Source organism: Aedes albopictus, chromosome 2 (genome assembly GCF_035046485.1).
Source record: "Aedes albopictus strain Foshan chromosome 2, AalbF5, whole genome shotgun sequence".
NCBI classification, from domain to species: Eukaryota; Metazoa; Arthropoda; class Insecta; order Diptera; family Culicidae; genus Aedes; species Aedes albopictus.
This window is the reverse complement of record NC_085137.1, coordinates 399,902,246-399,915,171: the sequence shown is the minus strand read 5'-3', so window position 1 is coordinate 399,915,171 and position 12,926 is coordinate 399,902,246. Positions and strand designations below refer to the sequence as shown.

The 12,926-nt window shown below is 39.4% G+C and overlaps 1 protein-coding gene across 4 annotated transcripts in view; it reads right to left on the bottom strand.

The window, feature by feature from the left end:
* Positions 1-671: 671 nt before the first annotated feature.
* Positions 672-12,926, bottom strand: part of LOC109408013 (probable chitinase 2) — a 36,550-nt gene continuing 24,295 nt past the window's right edge. For all 4 annotated transcript variants that reach the window (XM_062853284.1, XM_062853282.1, XM_062853283.1 and 1 more), the window contains 3 exons: positions 9,290-9,454; positions 1,827-2,022; positions 672-1,759 (listed from right to left, as the gene is read on the bottom strand). In XM_062853284.1, coding sequence (XP_062709268.1) covers positions 766-1,759; positions 1,827-2,022; positions 9,290-9,454 — 1,355 coding nt within the window. In that variant the 3' untranslated portion in view covers positions 672-765. The remainder of the gene's footprint in view (positions 1,760-1,826; positions 2,023-9,289; positions 9,455-12,926) is intronic.

The window sequence follows — 12,926 nt, the reverse complement described above, 5'->3', positions numbered from 1 at the left end:
GGAACTCCTCTGAAACGCTCATAAAACCCATAGAAACGTTTCTGAAGTGCCCGCTTAACTCCATGAAATACTTCTCATACCTCTTAAAACGCCCCGAAAGTTTCGAAGTGATCCCTCGAAAATCGCAATGCAAGGCTTTCAAATCGCAAAACGCGCGGTATACGATTTTTATCATATTCTTTTGAAGTTGGGACAAAACTCTGACGTATCGGATGGTTTGTCGCAACACATGCAGATTGCGATAGTGTCCCCTCTGATACTTCCTTGAAAATCCATGGAAACCCTTGAAACGCCCCTCAAAGTCCTTTAAACGCTCTGAGTTTCCCATGAGACTCCTTAAAACTTTCCTGAAACCAGTGAAAACCCCTGAAATGCTCTTTCAACTTTTTAAAACGCCCTAAAATTCCTAAAACCAATATGTGAAAAGGGCGTAATAGCCATTGAAAATTCGTGCTTCGTCCGTTCCTCCTATAAGCGCATCTTTTTATTGAACCTTTTACCAGTAATATATAGAGGTAACTCTAATGTATCTGTTAACAGAATAAGTTTTAATAAATAAATTGAAATACACCTGGAAGAAACGTAAGAAGCGGGAATTTGCAATGGTTGTTTCGCCCTTTTCACATGAAATAAATAGGTAGGTATTTCGGACAAAAAGATGAAAATAGATATTCCACATCGCATTCACTTTTATTTACAGTATCTCAACTTAAATAATTCACAAATGTACAACCACTAAAGGCTTGGCTTCGCTTCTTCGCCTCATTACAAAAACCTTCTCAACACTAATGCCACTGTCACACTGAACACACTCACTCCAAAGCTGAATCCTTCCGCTCTGCACCCGCCAGTTTCCGATCCGTGATGATTAGACTCGTCCACATCGTCGGGCAAATCGGAAATCTCGTTCTCCTGATTCAACTCGTCGATGGCCACCACGATCGCATCGTTAACCGTCCTCAGCAGTTTGTACTTCTCCTGAACCGGAGGTGGGATATTCAGCTTGATTTTATCCCGGTCTCCAAAGTCGTCGAAAGTTCCCTTCTCCGGATTACACACTCCGTTGAAGTCGTCCGTGTCCACAGACCAGATCATCAGCCCTCCCAGATTTTGTCGGATGGCGTAGCGCACCTTGTTGGCCATGGAACGGGTGTTATCGTATATCACCACCTTGGTCTTATCGCCATCTGGCAGGGTGGCAATGGCTTCTGCAGCTTTCGAATCCCAAGTCACGGTCCAGTTATCGGGGTTAGCTTTTAGGGCTTCACAGACTTCGTTGTATCCCATGAAGCCATTCTCGTTGGTGGAAGGTCCGGCGAAACCCTTGTCATCCGAGTCATCACCAATGCGGGCTTGTTTGGATTCGGTTACGAAAGTTCGCCCGTAGAACGGCAGTCCCATTACGATCTTGTTGGACGGCGCTCCCAGAGCCAAGAGATGCTCAATCGTGAACTCAACGTTCAGAACGTCTCGGCTCTGTAGAGGGGCGTTGGGTCCGATTTTCTTGTTCCAGCTCCCGTTGTAGTCGTAGCACATGATGTGCAGGAAGTCCAGGTACTTGGACAGGTTCTTGATGTCGTAGGCCGCGTCGATCGTGTCCTTTCCGGCTCCGATGGCCGAAGTCAGCAGAAGGTTATTTCTCTTGAACAGTTGGCTGAGTTCCTTGACTAGCGATACGAAGTTCTCCCGATCGAAAGGTTTGCCACCGCGCTGCGTTGGGTACTCCCAGTCCAAATCCAATCCGTCGAATCCGAAACGTCTGAAAAAGTCGGAACCAACTACTTGTTAGATAATTCGAACAACGACGAAACTACAGAAACCCCTACTTCACGAATTCCAGTGCGTTCTTAACGAACGCCTGACGTCGTTCCGGATTGGCAGCCATATTGGAATACCTCTCGGAGCCCTCGTTCCAACCACCGATTGCAATCAACACCTTCAAGTGTGGGTTGGAGTTACGCATGCCGACCAACTTCTCGTAGCCGCCCTTACCATAGTTGTCTTTCAAGTCTTGCCATGGATCTAAAAATAAGGAACGAAGAAAGAGATTGTTATCTTTTCGGTTTACATTTGTAGGGACAAGTTCCGCTAATTATTGAATAAACAAGACTGTTGGAGACTTAGTGGCTTCAAAATAGTTGTCTGAAGTGCTTTAACTTCGATAAAGGAGGGCTTGACAAAGGGAAGTCAACAAATATGCATTGGGAAAATATTACAAGAACGCGATGAGTGGGTGAATCATGCCTAATTAACCTTCCGTAACTCGCGCGGTTGGCTACCTGCGTCAGCACCACATTAATGCTGAGTACAACAAGCGAGATTTTTCAAGGTGTTGTACAAAATACAACAGCGCAATCGCTCAAGGGTTAATGGGCACGATTCAGGTACATTGTAAATGAAGAAATATCTTAAGGGTGAAATAAATAAAATATACGAATGTCTATGCGGAGACTATGAAGCCGCCAATCCGAGAGATTAGGATTGAATTTCGGTCCGGTCGATGATTTTTTCGGCCATAAAATATCTTTGTCTGTTTATGTTATCAGTCATCTTTAAAAAAAAAACGAAATGCGAACTCTTAGCATTAGGTTAATTTCTACCGAAATTTCTCCGAGCAGAAGGGAATAACAAAAGCATAAAAAAATGTGTTGTTTTGGCAAAATAACTGAGTAACAAACTCAGATATTTTTGTGTTATTAACATAACATGTTATGTTATAAACTTGCCTGTCATAAGCGGCAAAAAAACAAATTGCATAACAAAAAAATGTTCCTGGAAGACCAATTCAATAACATGTTTTGTTAGTTTCAATAACAGCTTAATAACTGTGAATGTAAAAAATATTTAAAACTAGCTGTACCCGGCAAACTTTGTCTTACCTACTGCGTTTTTTGACGTTTCAAGTTTCTATCCAAGACCAAGTCCCCGGTAATAAAGTGTATTGTAAATCGATTTCCAAAAAATCCACATTTTTCCGTATTTTATGCCTCATAAACCTTCCTTGGGTGAACACTAACAGAACAAATCTTAGACGATCAAAATCGAACCTTCCGTTCGCAAGTTATGCGCGGTGCATTTTTATATAGGGTGACGATGGGTATTATCGGCAGGTTTGTTCTCTTCGTCATGGGGGGTTTTTGTGGGCCGAATTGCCTGAAATTTGGGCATATAGCTCAGCTTGATTGGGAAGGATTTTAAGGCCAACTCTAAGACCTACAGGTTTCAAAAAACCCCCCATGACGAAGAAAACAAAACTGCCGAGAATACGTAAGTTCCCCTATATAGATACCAAATTTTAAACTTTAAAGGTATTGATAATAAAGGCAAATTTAGTTATAATATTAATCTCATAACAAAGTAAGTAACAAAGTAATAGGTCTATAACATATGTTATAAAAAGTGAAGTTAGATCAAGTGCTTGAAGTACCCTATATTTGTCACTCAATATGAGGGACAGAAAATCTGTCATAATTGCCCAAGTACAAAAACTCCAAGTTGAGAAGTTGGATCTGTATCAGCAAAAATGTAATGCCTGAAAGAAGAGAAAGAGGTACTGATGAGAGAAGACGCACACGCTCCTCATCACGCAGTGCTCTAAAAAACGGAATGGTCGAATGATGTGAATTTCAAAATTTGTTATTTTTGTGCTATTGTTGATAAAATATTTGTACACTCTCAGTAATACAATAATAACTAAGCTTGGCCTGCAATAAAACATATTATTGGAATGTTATTTAACTTGATCATAACAAAATAAGATTGTCAAACACAATATGTTATGGAAAGGTAATGTCTGGATAAGAAGATAATAACAAAACAAGATATAAAAACCAGTTGTGTGATTCCGTAGTTATTAATTTGATATTCTCCTCTGCTCGGGATAGTGTAATCTGTGGAATAATTTCTACGGAATGTATCACATGTTATCCAATATATCTACTAGAATTTGAGCAACATTTTCTAAAGAAATAATTTAGGAATTCTTAACAAAATCTGACTTTTTTCAGAAATTTCGTTTTCAAACATAACAGCAGAAAATATACCGTAAAAATACCATATGAAAACGGTAAAAAAGTTCAAAGTAGAGTAAAGTAGAATTTGTAACTTTTCTCAGAATTAAAATGGAATTATTATCAGTCTTTCAAGAACTAGTTTCTTATGGTCTGTCCATAAATAGCGTAGGCTCATGGGGGGTAGGTGATCTCTGGCCAAATTCTACGCTCCAAACAAATTTCGAAAGTTTTATATGGACAAAAGTCTAATTTTCAAACAATTTTCATCAAGGTGAATTTCGTATTGTGCCTCAACATTTCTTGAGTGCAAACCTAGCCACAGATGCGTTGATTTGGGAATTGGTTTATGCTGAGAATTGCAGCATTCTTACCGTTGATATAAATCCTGCAGCCTTCGAATCTTTGGCAATATATTCAGGCAATACATCAATACGAAATTGATCTAGCAAGCTTTTGCACGGGTCTGGTTTTTGCTATAACTCAGTCAATTTTGAAGCGATTCTCATGAAATTTTGTACACATGTAGGCACGATTAGTACTATCAGTGTACAAAATTTCATGAGAATCGGTTCAAAATTGACTGAGTTATAGCAAAATAACGACCCGCACAAAAAAAAAAGAATTGGGTGTATAAGATAACATACGCTCCCGAAAACAACGCAATTTCGTGGAGACTGTCGGTGCCATTTTTGCAGGAGGAAATCTTGTTTGATGTTGCAGCTGGAACTTGTGAGTTCTGTTTATGTTCTCGACGGCGGAACGGGGGGCTCCTCAATGGGTATTGTCGAAATAAATGTGCAATTGAGTTAGTTTTGAAAATTATAATTTTAGTTTTAAACATTTTATCAGTTTACGGAATAAACATGAATATTTTTGGTTCAAACGAGCGAAATTTGTCTCCGTGATGCTTAATAAGGGAACCAATACCCTACTTTGTATACTAGGGGAGTTCAGATTTCAAGCGTGTTTAAAATTCAAAGCTCCTGTATGTTTATTACAATCCTTGGTGCAAAACTTGAGTTCTGTCAAGTTTTCAGCCATTTCGGTGGTGGCTCAAAGCAAAATAGATTTATATGGCAGTTAATATGGAGAATTTTCAAAAAAGGAGAGCATTTTTACATGAATGAAGTCATAGGGTCAAAGGCAAATTGAATTCTTCAGAATTCAATGATAAATGTTGCCGAATACCGGAACTTATTTCGACAATCGGGAAAAAAATATTGTACAAATTATCATTCACATGCGCATCTTCGTACATGATGTCTTGCAAGGTGTGCTAGAAGGCAACACGCATACTATGACGTGTCGATCTAGTTGTGGTCTTGCGTTTAAGCATTTTCATTTTCATTTTAATTTTTTTTTTTCATAATAGCCTTGTTTGTCTGTCCGGTGACCTGCCAACCAGACGCAGCATGCAGGGAAATTCTTACAAAAAAAAAAATAAAAATAAAATATTTGGCACTTCAATTCTTTTTTACTATTGTGGATTTACCGGCTACTTGTATTCTACCGGTCGCTTTAGTATGGCCTCAAAAGTAGCCGTTTTGTAAAAAGAGTAACTTAAAAATTATTTTAAACATTTTTATTGTATGCACTGTTTCTCCTTGCCACTAGCTACTCAGCGACATTCATTTTTTGACAATCAAGTTGATTTTTATATGAAAACGGCTACTTTGTAACGGCTACCCAAGTAACCGGTAGAATACAAATAGCCGGTAAATCCACAATATCACATGCAGAAAACAAAACCAGTGACAACCTTAGACAACCAGACACAGCATTTGATAAAAAAAATCACAGACAACAGACGTTGAAAATTTTATTTATTTTTTAACGCAGAAAAGAATCTGTCACTCTTAGACAACCGAATGCAGCAGTTGCTGGAAATAACACAGATAGCCCTGTTTGTCTGTCCGGTGACTTCACACTTCACCGAAGTTTTTCAGATGTAAATATAAGCTGCATTGAATTCACCGAATAAAAAACTGTTCAAAACGTAGAAAAATGTAATGCTTTTTGTGCGGTTCAGGTACTGAGGAATCGACCATAGCGCACAGGCTCACACGATGCAAGTGGACTTGTCCTGCTGCTGGCGGCTGTCTCGATCGCGCGGGCTCGCTGCTGGCTTGCGTGACACCACTGTGTGTAGAGCGGGATGTGCAGCCGTGCATGTGTGTAGAGTGGGATAAGTGCACGCATTCTGACAGATACAATTGGCAGTGCTGCCGAATTACATGCGACACCCACACACTTTTCTCATTTAAAATCTACAAGCGTGAATAACACATGAACCGTTTATATTGAAAAAAAAAAACACTTGCCATGGGCGCCACTGCGTCCCCAAATAAACTAGTACATGATGTTGAATATTGATTATTAACCTCTGTCTTGTGAGTCGAAACAAGTTGTGGTCTTCTGCAACATTTGTTATTACGATCTGAAGAAGTCAATTTGAATTGGACCCTATCCCTATGACTTCGTCCATGTGTAAATGCTCTACAGCGCGGTGAACCTTTTCTAAAAATTTCACATAGTAATTCCCATATATAAACCTATTTTGCTTTTGGCCCACCATTAAGGACAGACTTGTTAGAATCCCAAAATGGCCGCCACAATGGCCGACTTTGGGACCTACTCACGATTTCGAGGGCACAAATCTCTTCATAAACAAAACCAACGCACCTGATCTTCTTATTTTAAGCTCATTACAAGTGAGCAAGAACAGAATAATGAAATTCACTGTTGTTTGAAGCTTGCTTCTAGAGATTTGTGCGTCTGAAGTTCTAATGCACTGTTGAAGCGGGATATCAAGACGTTTGTCCTTAAATTCCCAAGTAACAGAACTAGCTGAATAACAGTTTCTTAAACTAAAGTTTGCTTAAGAGTAGTTTGTTCCACTCTTGCACAGCAAAAATGTTTGTCGGGATTACCACCTAACCCAACTAACATTTTCAGCGCTATAAGCTTCAGTCATTTGTTTTCTGTTGTGTAACCATCGAGTAAAAGCAGTCAACGCTGAATAAAAGGAAAGCTAGTCAAATATGAATCATAAGCTAATACACGACTGCAAAACAAGCACCATGCAGCTACCAAACTCGGTTTTCAGAAACCCATTGCTTGTCACTGAGGCTGCCTTTACTCCACTCTATTCCAACTCCGGGAGATTTCCCGGAAGATGTGAAAACCTGAACACATCGCGTAGGAGTCCCTACTACTTTTTTTTTTTTTTTTTTTTTTTTTTTTTTTTTTTTTTTTTTTTTTTTTTTTTTTTTTTTTTTTTTTTTTTTTTTTTTATATAGCACTTTAATTCAATGCCGGAAGATTTGCCGGAAGATGTGCAAATCGAGTAATAGTCCCAGCCACTACAACAGCTGTTTTTATACAGTACGTTTTGTAATGTTGCCAAAACACAAAACAACAGCGCTTCGTAGCCGTTTAAAGAACACTCTTTCAGCTAGAAGCTGTGAAGAAGAATCTGTTGGCGCAACCACACAGCTTGTTCGATGTAAACATTATTGCGTTTGACGTTTCACAAGCTTTTGCAGCAAGATGAAGTTGGGTAAGGTTTCTTGTGGCACAATTATGAAGCCTTGTCTGGAGTAAAACAAAACAGGCTATTTTCTATGTTATCTATATATAGCAGTGTGGCAGCGAGGACATCATCGGGACCAGTGGATACGGAGATCGGGAGTTCGATTCCAAGTAGCGGCAAGTACTTTAATTATTCAATTTAAAAAAAGATAATTCCAGTTCCACATGTATTGCGTCACGGTATCCATAACCTAATTATATTTAATCGTTTAATTTGTGGAGGTCGTAAAACTATTATTTAACAACTGCGAAAAGGCTGAAAAAGCGCCTTCTCAAGATGTTATTCGGTTAGTGGTTACATATGAGCCGAGAAAAGAGCTATGACTAGGTGGCATAGAAGCTGATCGCACAGCATGTACAAGTGGATTAAGTTCGCCAGATTCATTGGTATAGGGCTTGCATAGAAGCTTCCGTCCATATGTACAACACAGTAACTCAGCATCAAAGCCGTATTGAGGACGCTTTGTTGACGTTTACATTCACAATAAATGTTAGTTGGGAAATGGCTGAAAATTTAACGTGACTCTAGTTCTCCTTGGCGCATTATTGTAATGAACATATGGGAGCTTTGAATTTTTAACATGCTTAAAATCTGAATTGCCCTATAGTCTATTTTACGAAACGACAACAGTGTTGATATTGATATTAACACTCACGGGCTTGGGCGCAACCTCCTGTCAAATTTTCATTCATGAAATGAGCGATCAGCTGATCCGAAACGTCTCGTAAAATGGCTCATTGTACGCATAGCAGTCAAAATGACCCCCGCTTACGTAATGCCTTAGACCAGGGGTTTTCAAACCTTCTGGCTCGAGGTGCACTTTTTGGAAATAAATCGCACCGCGGTGCACAAGTTCATTATTGTAAAAACAGCAATTTCTAGTTTCAGATAAGGAGGGTGTCATTCGCCACGCGAGACTGGAAATCAGTGTATTGGGCCCATTTTATATTGCGCTCTCTCTATCACACCTTTTTGGGAAAAATCTAATGAAATCCTCCTTATTTGAAACTATGAAGATTTTTTTTTTTTAATTTGTATCAAACATCCATTTGAATCCCTCCACTCCGAGCAGAAATATTGAATTTATTCGCATTTTATACCTCTATTTTCCCATTGTTTACTCAAGTAACAGAACTAGCTGAATAACTGTTTATTAAGCTAAAGTTCGCTTAAGAGTTGTTTGTTCCACTTTTGTACAGCAAAAACAAAGTTGGCGTGAAATTCGTCTATAGTAGGAGTGCAGTGAACGTTGATCAATCAGGCTAGGATTTTGGAAATTCGCGCTGATTGCCCTCGATGATAATGACAATTTAACTCGGTGCGCTACATTATCGCGTCTATCTCTTCAACGCGTTTCATCGAACAATAGATGCCACCTAACTACAAACATGCAAGCAAGGCCTGTAATCCACACCATGCCGTATACCATACGTAGCTTACTGATAAATCCGATAAACATGCTTTTTAATCTAGAAGCAAAGGGAAGAATCGATCGCTGGACAGGAAACCTGTAACTCGATACCATTAACCCTATAGATTGAACTTCACCACCGACCGGAAAAGCACTGCAGCCTTCAAGGGAGGGTGTTGCGACAAAGCCGCTTGCTTCATCGATTAGTTTTGATTCTAAATAAAATCAGTTTTACACTATATATGTAACGGGCGGGTATATGTCTGTACTTACCAAGTGATTTCATGGCATTTTGCTCCACGTCCAGGCCGGCGAACGCGTAGATGGCATGGGTGCAGAGCTTCGGGTCGAAATGGTCCAAACTGTACGAGGCCAAGCCTTTCCGGTAGACGGCCCACGTCGAAATGTAGCATACCACAACGCGATCGTGGTCGGTCACTGGTGGTGGTCGATGATAGGCGATGATCAGACATGAAAAAGTGTAAGCGAAAAAAAAACGGAAGAAGATCAGACTTTTTGCTACCATAACGCGGTTGTTTGTTATTGTTGGAGTACCTACTACAACACATGGAAAATGTATGAATGAATGAACGAATTGAAAGGCGCTGCGTCTGGGCATGAGTCATCCTCGACGATTTCGCGAAAGAAAGTCGTACTGAGTTGAACTGAGCGACCAAGGTGAATCATGGTGATCCTTTTATAATTATACCGTTTATTGATTCTATTAGGCTGATACAAATTTATTTTTCACTTTTTGTCTCCCCCCCTTCAAAAATTTTTGGCTGGATTTTGCATTTTGAGAGGGCAGACAAAAAATATTTATCAAAATTTCGGGTTTTGCTAAAAATTCTTTAACAAATCCGATGAGTTTTTAATATTTTTCAGATTAAATGCTTTATTATTTTTATCCCCCCCTTGACCAGCCGAAGGGTGGTGGGACAAAAAGTGAAATAAATATTTGTAACGGCCTTATGTGAGCGGTTATATTTGTGCTAAGGTTTTGCACGATGAAGAACATTTTTATAGATTCGTGACTTTTTAGAACTGACTTTAAGGCGAAACTGGAAGCATTTCCTCACTTTTTGGTTTTTGATTATTTTAATTAAATAACGAAGCAATATTCTTAAAATTGGTTTTCGTACACATGTAGAGTATGAATCAGGGTATCTTCCGATTTTTTTTGTTGGTGAAAATGTTTTTGGTTTTTGCAGAAACCATTTTTGAACAAAATTTCACAAAAAAATAGTTTCTGCAAAAATGGGAAACATTTTCCACCACAAATAAATTCAGAAGATTCCTTGATCCATACTCTACATGTGTACGAAAACCGAAAATATTGCTTCGTTATTTAATGAAAAATCAAAAACCAAAAAAATGAAAAAAATCTTCCAGTTTCGCCATAAGGTGAAGATATGACGAAGCCATGCCTCGGTAGTGACCAATTGATCAACTTTTCAGTGGAAACCGATACTCGGTTCTTCAGATTTGTGCTCTCGATAATTCGATTGATTGATTGATTTGTCTTTATTAGAGAGACTTTCAGCCCTTGGCTGGTTCGTCTCTCTCGATAATTCGAGGTATGGCTTCGTCATATCTTCACCTTAAGGACTTGTGCATTTATCATATTTTCCGAGTATTATTCGCTGACTTTAGTAACAATTCAAACAGATTTTTTTCTTTTCATTTGTTCAGTTTAGAAGATAGACAGAACAGGCAACATTTTTATTTAACCCTTTGGAGCCGGACTCCAAAAGAAAAATGGCTGTATAAAATCACCAACCTAATAAAAATATAAGATTGTGGTTTAAGATATCATTGACATCATGAAACATCGTAAACAAATATGAGTTTGAAAAAAAAAACAGAATAATTGATACATCAGTAGCTATAAATGGTGGTTTTGGTTATGGTTTACATTTATACGTAGTTGAATAACCTTCTTTATGAATATGGAATAGTTATTCGGATCTTGAGATGTTCTATCTAAATGTTCCAAACTGTCCTGAAATCAGTCTTAAATTTCTACAGGAGCAATTTTGTTCATTTTAGCAATCAATTGTTACATTGCATAATCTGCTGTAGATCGCGAATCTCTTGAAAAAATAGGCAGCTACTCATTCACGTTACAACGATAATCCAGGTCATCCAAACTAATCTAGAGTTAAGAATCAAAAGCAGATTTATGCTCGTAACAATAGTCATATCCACTAGGTATTTAGAGAAACGTTGCATAATTAACTATGGTTGCATTCAAGGTCGACCAAACTATCCTGGATTTAGGCATTAACATCTACAGCCTCTACAGTGTAATATCTATCGACCTATATGAATAAAAATTGAATGGTGTTTGTATGTCACAATTTTGCTCGAGAACGGGTCAACTGATTTACATAATTCTTTCATCGTTGCATTCGTGCAGGGCACCGACGTGTTCGCAAGGGAAAAATAATTGAAACAAAATACCGGGAAACCATAAAAAACAGGTCAACAAGAAATTCCATTTAACGGGCCGTTTCTCTTCAGAAGTGCATGTAAAAAACCGCAGGAGACAGGCAATACGACCTTCTTCTCCTTCTTCTTCTTCTTCTTCTTCTTCTTCTTCTTTATGGCTCTACGTCCGCACTGAGACTTGGTCAGCCTCGCCTTAACTTAGTGTTCTTTAAGCATTTCCACAGTTATTATTTGGAGGGTATTCTTTGCCTGCCATTGCATGAATTTGTATATTCTGAGGCAAGTACTACTAGTCGAGAAAATTTTCCCGACTGTAACCAACCATAATCTTTGAATTGTATTTTTTACCCATTTACAAATTAATTTGGGAGGTTCAAGATAAATCAAACGACTCCGAAGAGCAGAACATCACCATAACTCGCCATACAAAATAAAACAGCATTGCGAACGGCCTAACAGTAGTAATTTACGTTATATGTACCGAGTAACGCTGTGTAATCAACTGAAATCACTGGATCTACATGAGGACTGATATAAATTGTTATTTACTTAAAAAAAGACACTACACCGTCTTCAACCAGGTTGTACAGACTGAACAAGCACTAACATTAGAGAACGGACAACACCCAGTAGCCCAGTGGAGAATTTTCCGTTTGACGAAAAGTTTTCACCGACTGGAGCGGGAATCGAACCCACATTCCGAAGCTCACGAAACGCCTAGATGGCTGACGCCTCTAGCCGCACAGCCACGAAGCCTCAATTCAGGGCGGTGGACCTGTCTCCAACACATCATTCAAATATAACATCTACCAGAGTGGCAGCAATAAGGTTGAACATGAGGTCGGATTCATAGTGCGATTGAGAAACAGGTGAAGCGAGTTATGAGGTGGAAGCCGATCAACAAGCCGATCTGCGTATTGAGGATTCGAGGCAAATTCTTTAACTACAGCCAGCCTGATTAATGTCTATACGCCGACCAACGACAAACTCGATGACGTGAATGATGCGTTTTACGAATGTATTGACAAGACCTATGAAGAATGCCTAAAACACGACGTAAAGATTGTCATCGGCGACGCCAACGTCGGAAGAGAGAACTTTTTCCGTCTGCATGCCAGGATATCTGCAAGCACACCTGGGGACACCCAAACGGCGAAGTTTGCAACCAAATTTACCATGTGCTGGTAGATAATGGACACTTCTTGGACGTCATTGATGTTTGGCTCAGATCACTATCTCGTACCTAGTTAGGATTCGTGCTCGGCTATCAACCGTGTCGCACTTTGGAAATCAGCGATCGGTGCGGTTTTCAGTACATGGCGCAGTAGCTGACTATGACCGAAAGCTGGACGAGCGGATAAGTGAAATCAACGAGAGCGATCATCTCAAAACTCTGCGGGAGTCTATCCACGGAGCGATGAGTACGGCAGCACGGGACGTGTTAGGCACTGGTCAAAGA